Source organism: Musa acuminata, chromosome BXJ2-9 (assembly GCF_036884655.1).
Source record: "Musa acuminata AAA Group cultivar baxijiao chromosome BXJ2-9, Cavendish_Baxijiao_AAA, whole genome shotgun sequence".
Lineage (NCBI taxonomy): Eukaryota > Viridiplantae > Streptophyta > Magnoliopsida > Zingiberales > Musaceae > Musa > Musa acuminata.
This window is the reverse complement of record NC_088346.1, coordinates 12,408,108-12,418,667: the sequence shown is the minus strand read 5'-3', so window position 1 is coordinate 12,418,667 and position 10,560 is coordinate 12,408,108. Positions and strand designations below refer to the sequence as shown.

Below are 10,560 nucleotides of genomic sequence, written 5' to 3'. Positions count from 1 at the left end.
AGCTTCTGAACTTCTCGGATTTGTTCCCGCAAAACCTCCGACGACCGTCCGAACTTCCGTCGAACTCTCGAACTCCCAACGTGATCATAGTCTTGACTCCAGCGCAACTCCAGCTACTTGTCTTACTTTCATCGTAGTTAATCCTGCACACTCAAAACAAAAACTTCGATCGAGACAATTAATCCTAAGAAATTAACCAAGTTGTCTGGCATGTCATTGGTCCCTCAACGCTTCGTCCGATTATTCGGCGCATCGTCCTTTCCTGCAGCCTATTGCCCAATCGGCCAGTTGACTCCGTAACTCTGATATCCTTGGCACAATACCCGCTCTTCTTGGCCCGATGCCCGAGTCCATGACCCAAAGCCTTCTGTCGATACGTCGACCGATCCACCGGCCCGACGTCCAATCTTCTGACATGTTCCTCCGGCACAACATGATGTTCCTGCTTTAATTGTCTCATCCTGATCAAAGCATCCTGCGTCACTCAAAACGCAGATTAAATCATAAACATATATCAAGTAGTTTCATCATCAAAATACGAGATTCAACACTCTTGCCTCGTGACATGGTCTTTTGAACCTAGCTTCGCCTCTACAAGTTGAGTCGCCTCAGTTCCTCTGTCAAATGCTTCTCTAAGGTAAGGTGCATATGCCTCGAAGCTCTCTTCATCTTTGGCACCATGCAGGATGGGCCCGCTCCATCAGAATGAGAGACCCATGGAATGATATGATACCGCTCTTGCCTTTGTAAGAATTCATGTCTTTGACCTCTATCCAAGGAAAGCTTTGTACCTCCGCTCCATATTTCATCTTCTATGTCGGCTCCCTTCATGTGGCTTGGGTACTTCGCCAAGTTACACCCAAGTTACTCCGCTCCTTGATTTGCATTAAGTTGATGATGGTCCTCATGCCCACCATTCCACAGGTCAGCCCTCCATTGAGTATGATCTCCATATCGACTCCAAGTGTACTTTCATTTGTGTTGCCTTGAATCGCTCCCCCACTTGATCTCGCAATGCATCCCCCTAATGCACTATCTCAAGCGAGATCATGCGATGACTCCTTGCTACTCGCTCGATATGTTGAGCTTTGTAAAGTTATTTTTAAGGTACTCCTCCTCAACATATGCGATCCATTGCACATGGTTCTCTCTCTAGAGAGTCGGGACTTATCCCTCCTGGATATATATATCTTATTGGATCAACTTCTCTCTTCGCTTCCTTCTCTCTGAAAGATTCAGATACTACCATCCCCTTGGACTATTCCGCCTTGCTGAACAAATTGTGTATTGTTATGCCTCCCACAAACACACTTGCTAAATTACGACTCCACGTCAATACAACCCCTATTGCACCCCTCAAGGCCTAGTAACATGCTGAACTCGCTACACACTTTAGCCTCCTATGGACGTATCCTTCTCATGTTAAAGAGAAAGTTTCAATGCTCCATAAAGTCGAGTTTCGGTCGCCTTGGGATGGCCACGAACACTCCATCGTTCGCATACAAGCCTTTGCATGAGTACCAAATTCTTCAAGTTAGCAATTTCTCTCATATCTGTGAGCTTTGCACAACTCTTTCGATCGCTGAACAACTCATTCTACCTTACATGGTCTCATCCTTTACCAAGCCTCTCGCTTGCCTTGAGCACCATAAAGTATGGTTGCCAACGTTGAGTCGTAGCTCAAACTCAGCGATCGCAACCTTTGTGCACTATGCATTCTTCCCAGCTTCATGGTGCCTCTTGCGTGAAGGGTTAGTCATTCCTATGAATGTCAATCTCAGATGCCCGCTCGTTTGAGCGACTCCTTTTTCCCTACATCTCCAAGCTTGTTTTCCCCCAAACAAGCATGCATGCTGGTTGTCTTCAATGCAGCCCCACTAGATCTCCCATATTTACATGTCTAAGAATTTCTATAAATAGTATTTATTTTTTATTCAAGATGGTGGTATCTATATCTTTTTGTTAGCCAAAATTTTTATTTTACAATTGTGTCTTTCAAGGTGTGAAAGTGTTGCCAAATAATTTATGATTTTTCTAGGGTTAAAATCAAATTTTTTAAAGGGTATTAATGCCAATCCAAAGGGATGAATATAATAAACTCATGACTAAATATAGTAAATGTAACTAATTGAGTTGAAAATAATTTAAATCTAATATTCATATAACCAAAATGAGATTGTAAAGGTTACTATTGTCTTTTAAACAACAGTTATGAAATGATAATTAGCTAAAGAAGATTAACCACAATGACTTGTTTATTTTGGTGGGGGATATATATATATATATATATATATATATATATATATATATATATATATATATATATATATATATATATATATATATAATTTTGCCCCTAAATTTATTTCTAGGAAAATCCGGACCCCAAACTTTCTCCTTGTAGTTACGATTTAATGATCCCCTCACGTCCGTGCGTCGCCACCAACAGCGAAATAGGAGCGGGCGAGGAAGACGAGATCGAGAGAAGGAGCTTCGCTCGTCCCACCCAGAGTTGTCCCGTTCGTCGAAAGCCCCTACCTTTGCTCCTCAGGCGATCGATCCCGTCGTCGGACCCTGCCCCCAGGTTTGCGTCCACTCCTTTCTCCTACCCCGCTCCTATTGCGACGCATTGATCTGCTCTTGTTTCTTTTGCTGTGGATCTTGTCTCGATTTCCGTTTAATTGCTAAGGGTTGTATTTGTTCTGCGTAGCTTCTCGGTTCCATTTGGATTGCGCCTTTTCTTCTATGTTTCTCGTGAGGTTCATCGGGGCGGATCCTCTTGGGGAATCTCAATTAGGGTTTGGATTGTGCGGGCGTGGGGCTTTAATTTGATTAATTATGTTGATTTGAATTGTTGATTGCTCGAATTTCGATGGTGAATCACGGGAAGAAAATTCCCATTTAGAGGTTGTTTTCTTGACGTTTCGTGGTGTTTGGTCTTTTGGGTGTGACTGTGAAATCTCGTGGCTTTTGCTAAAAAGGTTCCTTTTCCTGTGTCAAATGGTTAAGTCGGGATGTGTCTGCATCTACGTTTAAATTATGGTGTTCAGGGCTCTATAAAATCATTTCTGTTTGTGATAATTTTTTGCTTGTTTGAATCATAAAGATTTGTCTATTGGTGTGTACACATGCTTCATAGTTTCGTCCAGAGTGGTTGTTAGATGCCGTTCAGCTCATTGTGCTTATATTTCCGTTCAAATTATGTGTATCCGACATAGAATCTTTACAGCTGGATATTTTGCATTTCGTAATGACCACTTAGTGTATCTGTTTATTTAACTTCACTGAATTGTTACTGATTGATGATGGCTGTGGAGTTTGATATCACAACTTATGATTTAGCATCTCTCTTTTGTTTTTCTTCTTAAATACCTTGCTTTCTCGGTGCTCATGCTTTGATGTGGAATAGTGATTGATTGACACTCATGACATGCACAATGAAGCTTTGGCAATCTATAGATGTAACCATTTAGTAAAATAATTCTGTTAAATATCTTTTAAACTTTTGCGTTTACTAGGGAAATTGGAGATTCCAATATATAGTGAACAATTAAGAAATCTTGACTCCTTATTTGTTGATTCTGTACAACTTGATTTTGAAAGAAATGACATTTTTTATGTTAGCCATTTGAATTAAAACGTACATTGTTTGTGGATTTGTCTGCTTTTTTCTCACAAATTATTCATTTCTTGTGCAAGTACTTTTAGTTCTTGATTCAAAAAGTAAAATGTGGAGAAGTATGTTCATAGAAAATAAGCATTTTTAGTTCAACATGGCTTCAAAATATCCAAAGTCCCTTTGCTCCTTTGCGAATATATTACAAAGTAGGTAGATATATGTTCGTGAAACATTCAGCATACTTAACATTATCTACATAATTGCTATCCATTTACAAAGCTGCTTATTGATCGCCTTTGGTGTAATTCATGTATGATTCTGTACATATATTTCTTTTTCTTTCTGTCCACTTATTATATCCTTTCTTTACATGAATGGGATCATTTGAAGAAAGTATCTGTCATCTTTGAGATGCAAATAGTTGTTTCTTCAAAAAATTTTGGATCTCTTCTCCAACTAGTTTATATGACCAAGGAAATGCTAAGACCCCAAATGAAAAAGAATAATGAATTATTTTTCTAAGACTTGTTTGAGCACATTGCATCAACTCTTGGACTGTCACTATAAGTGCTTCTGTGGCAATAACCAATTGCTTTGGGTATATTCTTCTTTGCTGTAAGTATTATTCCAATCCAATCATGAATCTGTGTGGATCCCAATTGTCCACAGTTCATTTTGTTTTAAATGTACAAATGCTTTGAGTTTATCTATGCATGTGTTGTGTCTGCCGGTGACTCAATTTTTCCAAACCTATTTATCCACATTTAATCTCATTCTTATCAAAAAGAATGTACCTAGTGCACGAGGCTTTCACCAACATGGGATATGCTATTTTTGTGACTCAAACCTTAAGCCTTTCCGGTCGAAAATGAACAACTTTACCATTGTACCAAAGCACGTCCTCTAATTCAGTCATTTAAATAGGGGCTTGGGCGCTCAAGCGACGCGAGGCCCGAGTGCCTCGTGTGTGGACCAGGCAGCGCGCTTCAATGAGGCACTACTAGGGTGCTCGCCCGAACCCAGGTGTTGGGCGCGTCGGGCGAGCACCCGGTTCAAATAAGGCCACCGAGCCAAACTTTTTGAGTTTGGTTCAGTTCAACAGTAGTTAGTAATGCAGTTCTTACCCTCAAAAGCCACCCTTCATGCTCGCGACCCCGAGCCAACCCTAGCATTGCTTCTACCTCCGCCGCCGACACTTTCTATCATTGCCTCCGTTGCATACACAGCAGATCGAGCCTTCCTCTATCGTTGATGGACGAGTTCGATGGCCTAGCAAGAGCCCGTAACTTCCTTCCGCTATCACTCTGTTTGCAATTCCTTCCATTGTCGAGGGAGAGGACCGCAGGTTCCTCTGCCGCCACCGACGGACGCCCTCTGGAACTTCCACCGTTGCCGTTGCTGCTGTCCGCAGGTTCCGTCGTTGCCGTTCTCAGCGTTGCCATAGCTGTCTTAAACTAATCCTCCACCATTACTACTGTTAGTTTCTCAACGCTATTGGTACCACTTTCCATTATCGGTTTCCACTGTCAGTGACCCTTTTATCCCCCTTTGTTATTGTTAACGATTCTTTTCTCCCCCTATAACTACTATTAACAATAAGTAATATATTGTTAACATTTGATTTTTAATTTACCGTTATATTTTTATTTAAATAATCATATTTATTTAATTATATTATATATTTTTTATATTTTAATATTTCAGAGCAACTCGCTTCGCTTGGGCGAGCGCCTAGCGCCTCAGGCGTTTTGGGACCTTGGTGTCTTTTGACGCTTAGTGCTTTGTAAATCACAACCCTAATTTTATTCTTGTTGTTAAACACAAAAAAGAAGAAATCTAAAGATGGGCCCTTGCAAAATTCTCTTTTGATTTGTGAAACAAGAAGAGGATGAATTTAAACCAATTGCCTAATGCATGAGGCTTCCGTCAAGGGAGGGTCAACATATGCGGTCTTTTAGGTGCACAAAGACGTGTTGTTTTTATAACCTAGCTTGTGAAGAAGAAACCCTTATCGTAACTTGAGTTGGTCATCCAAGTCTCCTTGGACTTGTTTCATCTTTAAATGACTTTGTCGGTTATGATAAGGTAGGAAATTGTTAGGACCGTTTCAGTACTAAGAGGGGAGGGGTTAATTAGTGCTTTCGTAAAAATTATGTTGATTCAAAATTTTCGTTCGATAAAGGTCGTATCGAAAATGAGTTTAACTTGAAATGTTCGTAAAGTAATTTTGTTTGATAAAGGTCATATCGGAAATGAGTTTAACTTAAAACGTTTGTAAAGTAGTGAGCAAGTAAATTAGTTAGTAATGAGAATGAAAAGCAGAATAAAAATGCAAACCGAGTTTATAGTGGTTTGGTCGTCGCAACCTACGCTCACTCCCGATTCATCTTCCATCGAGGCCACCGACGTTCACTAACGATCTTCTTTCAATGGGCGAATATCAACTACCCTCTTACAACTCTTTTTCCTTTTCATAGGTTTAGGAGATAACCTTTACAAGTCTCATACCTCTCTTAGAATGATCACATATCTTTGAGGAGGAGAAGGACATTTAGCACTTTTTCACAACTTCACAAGACTTTTTGTTCTCTTTTTGTGCTTTTTCAAGCAGGAAAGAGGGGGGTATTTATAGACCCCGAATGACTTAAAAAATGGAGCCAAAATATGTCTCATCCTCGATTTCAGGGGTATTGGTGGTACCACCCCCTGCACCCCTGACAACTAGCGATACCATCGCCTAACACTAGCGGTACCACCGTCGTGTCTTTCGAAAAAAGTACATTTCGTACTTTTCCAGCTTATAGGCGGTTCGATTGCCTGGTCTGGCGGTGCCACTGCTTGACCTAACCCTGGGTCACTGAATGGGCCTCCCAATGAGCCCAACTCAGCCCCAGATCAGGCCCAAAGGGCCCCTAATTGAGTTAGTAGGGTTACACCTAAAACTAACTCAATTTATGACCTAACTACGACAATTAAGACCTAACTATGACAATTAAGACTTCAACAATTTTGAGACACGAAATCTAAGTTGTTGAGCATGTCATTTGTTCATCCGAACACCTGGCGAACTTCCGGTGCATCGTCCGAACCTTCGGCGTATCGCCCGACCCATCGGCATGTTGACTCTCGCAATGTTCGATCTTGGCACAACGTCCGATTATTTCGTTCCGATGCCTGATCTCTGACTCTGGCCCAATGTCTGATTCTACTGCTATAATTGTTTCATCTTTTCATGATCGAAATTAGTCCTACATTACTTTTCTCAATGCACAGATTAGATCGTAAACTCATCAATTGATTTCATCAGTAAAATCCGGGATTCAACAGAAACTTGTTGAGCAGTACTTACAGCAGGACATTGTGTTCTACTTTTTCTTTATATGCTATGTAAAAGATGCCCTATTGTAGCAATACATCTTGCCCTTATTCTCTATCTCATGTGGATTAAAGAGTTGTATTGTGATTGTGAAAGAGAATGGGTGACTGTATCATTCTTTCTTTTTTGTGTTGTGTTGTCTTTTTGGATGCACTCACTTCACTCTAATTTTTTTATATATGGTTGAACATTTGGTTGATATCCTTTCCTGTTCCTCTGTCAGGGTCCTTGTAGTGCTAAGTGATTGAATCATTTGAGGGTGGCCCAGTTATTAAGCAAATTATCCCTATTCTTTTTGCAGGAAGTTTACAGTGGTTAAAATCATTAGGAATGTCGCCAGCATCCAAATCTAAATCAAAGGACAAATTGTCCACCAAGGCAGCCAAGGAACAAGCAAAAGTTTCTTTAAAAACCTCTGCTGCTCCTCTTAACTATGGAAATGGTGCTCCTTCAAGTGCATACAATCCAGATTTAGGGACATTCCATGCTTTTGATACAATGATCTCTGGTTCCTTGACAACAGGCCAACACAACGGATGTTTTAGGATCATAGATGAAACAGAGGAGCATTCTTGTAGTTCATTTGGTACAGCGGGTGACTCTGACTCAATGTCTAACCATAATAGCTATTCTGGTGAGTCAGAGGATCAGAAGGAGAAAATTACAACTAGTAATGCAGCTCGCATAGAACCTGTAACCAGTTGTGATACTGACAAGCGTGAGAAGATTCGACAGAAAAATGAGAGAAAGCATCAACGTCAAAAGGAGAGACGGGCACAGGAGCTACACGAGCGTTGTAGTGGGTACCTCATGTCTAGGAAACTAGAGATGCTTGCTCAGAAACTAGTAGCAATGGGCTTCTCTTCTGAACAAGCAACAATGGCGCTTATTCAAAATGAAGGACGTGTTGAAGAGTCCATTGCTTGGCTCCTTGAAGGTGGGGAAGAGAGTAAACAGCAAACCGCTGTGAACATAGATGGTGGTGTCAACTTGAAAATTGACATCACCATGGAGCTTGCAAAAATTTCAGATTTGGAGGTGAAGTTCAAGTACACGAAGCAGGAGGTTGAAAGGGCTGTAGTTGCATCGGAGGGTGACTTGGAAAAGGCTGAAGAGACTTTAAAGGCACATAAACAAGAATCAAAAGCACTTCCATCAAAGTTGGAAGAGTCAAGTGACCCTGTCATAGCAAGTGGTCTCGACAATAAAACCATAATTTCTGTCCAAAATGCAGCTTTAAGACCCCAGCAGAAGGAAGTGGCTTCGTTTCGCACTAAGCAACAGAGAAGAGGTGAGCGAGATCTAAACCATATCATAGCAGTGCCTGCGGGAGCTGTGGAGTCCTCAAATAAGAATTTGCAGTCTTTGAGAAAAATACAGCCTAAGGCGGACTGGGGAAAACCACAAGTTGCTGCCCCGATGGAGAAAAGGTGGCCGAGTACGACCTCTGCTCCATCAATTTCAAGCTCTTTGCCCTCTTTGCAGGTAGCCGCACCTCCAACTAATCAATGCGCAATGGCAAGCAGTGAAGCAAAGGCCATCATGCCAACAGGAACATTGAGGGAGCCTGTTATTGTACTGCAACGCCCCCAGTCAGTCACAGCTAAGCAAAATCCCTCTTCCACAAACCTCAGCAGTGCTTCCCCTCCATCTTCCACAGGATGGTATTCAAATGGTATCTCCAGCATGGAGGCAATGAAGGTGGCGAGTAAGGGTCACGAACAGAACTTACCCTTCATGGGCTTGAATGGTTCTAGCGCCCAAGAATTCGCTCCCAGGAACCATTTCCAAACATCCGCTACTAGCGCTGCGGAATCATTTGCGACAGGAGGGGGTGGCTCGTCGAACAACACAGGTACATCACCAGCATCACTCGCAGTGCCATCTTCACTTGGCCTCTTCACCGGGTCTGGGTCCTCTGTGCCATCGCCACTGGATTGGAGTTCGGGTGGATATGCACCTTGTGACTACACCTCCATCGACTGGAGCTTGGACATGACGCAATTGAGGCCATCCTTGAAGAGCAACCGCTTATCCTCTACATGGTCAACGATGTTTATGGGCGGAAAAGTTGCAAGGCCAGTTATGAGTGTAGCAAGCAGCGCCTACATCCCAGGGTTGCAGGACAGTAGTGGCCATGTAATGGACTCTTCATATCCATCAGGGTCGCATGAGTGGTCATCCCCTTTTGCAGGGAAGGACCTGTTCAGTGTTCCCCGACAGTTTGTCACTAATTTCTCCCTCTAGGAAGCGAGAGATGTATGATGCAATAAAAATAAAATGGACGTGGCTGGATCCGATGCTGTTGGTTCTTGTTGCTCTTTTGTTTGAAAGGTTTCATGCTTCCCATGATGATTCTGTGCGATTGGCATTTTTGATACTCGTGGGAGAATGATGCAGTAATGCATCTTATTGATGCGTACGTTGAGCTGTTCGATATACCCGTCGGTTTGGGCAGTTTATTCAACTACCGCAGATTGCACGTGTTCAAGCATATGGACATTGCTATATAAAGGTAACTGATATATTCTTTTAATTATCCTCAAATCTTTTACTTATATATATATATATATATATATATATACATATAAAAGAATAGATATCTAGAAAAACTGATACATTGTATTCTTTTAATTACCCTCAAATCTTTTACTTATATATACATATAAAAGAAAAGATATCCAGGAAAACTGATACATGCTATTCTTTTAATTATCCTCAAATCTTCTTTTTTTATTAAAGAAGATTTGTTGAATACTTTACATTACAGTAGTTATAGATTTGTTGAATACATTAGTATGTAATGTAGTTCATAATATTGTAAAGATGTTATTGTCTCAAACTATGGCCTAAATGGTATGAGCATTATGAATACTATTTCATTAATATTTTTTTAATTAATAAAAAAACACTTAATGATCGAATCTAAAGTAATAAATAGTCCACAGTTTGTAGCCCTAGAATGGACTTGTCAAGTGAACCTCTTCATCTCCTTAGTTTCTCTTGTTTGCTTCAAAATTATGTAGCATTGCAAGCTACTAAGCTTCTCCCACATCCAACACAATGGACACATTGAAGGCAGAGACGTCGGCAGTTCAACTATTGCTGCAGTGCATCGAACGAAGAACGCGTCACAGCCGTCACATTCAATACCTTTTTCACAAGCTTCCTTTTCAAGAACAATGTTCACGAGTTTTGTGACGAATTGGAGTTGTTTGAATAACAGAATGTCCAAAGTAAGTTATACATAAATTTAGTCTACGTTTCCAAGGTTGGGTGTTTGACTCCTAACAAAGACAAAAGTTAGAACCAAAGACAAGATGTCTCGGTGGGGAAGAACAATGTAGCGGTAGAACAAAGGACAAATTTCTTTTCTTGTTTTGTTAGTCTAGAATTTAATTTGGGGTTTGTTTGATTGGCTGCAAGTGTTCTAAGTCAAAGTGATACGACCTCACCAAGAATTCAGTTGTTGTTGGTTGATGAACCTCCATCTTTTCTTTCTTTTAACGAACAAAACTAAGAAGGGCTTAGTGATCATCTCCTGAATTTTCAATTCCATAACTTT

At 40.9% G+C, this 10,560-nt stretch overlaps 1 protein-coding gene across 1 annotated transcript; it reads left to right on the top strand.

Moving 5' to 3' along the window:
• The first annotated feature begins 2,446 nt into the window (after positions 1-2,446).
• LOC103998261 (uncharacterized) lies at positions 2,447-9,308 on the top strand. Its single transcript, XM_065125823.1, has 2 exons — positions 2,447-2,584; positions 7,297-9,308. Exon 2 carries the CDS (start codon positions 7,326-7,328, stop codon positions 9,240-9,242), a length of 1,917 nt encoding a protein of 638 aa, XP_064981895.1. The 5' UTR covers positions 2,447-2,584; positions 7,297-7,325; the 3' UTR covers positions 9,243-9,308.
• Positions 9,309-10,560: the final 1,252 nt, after the last annotated feature.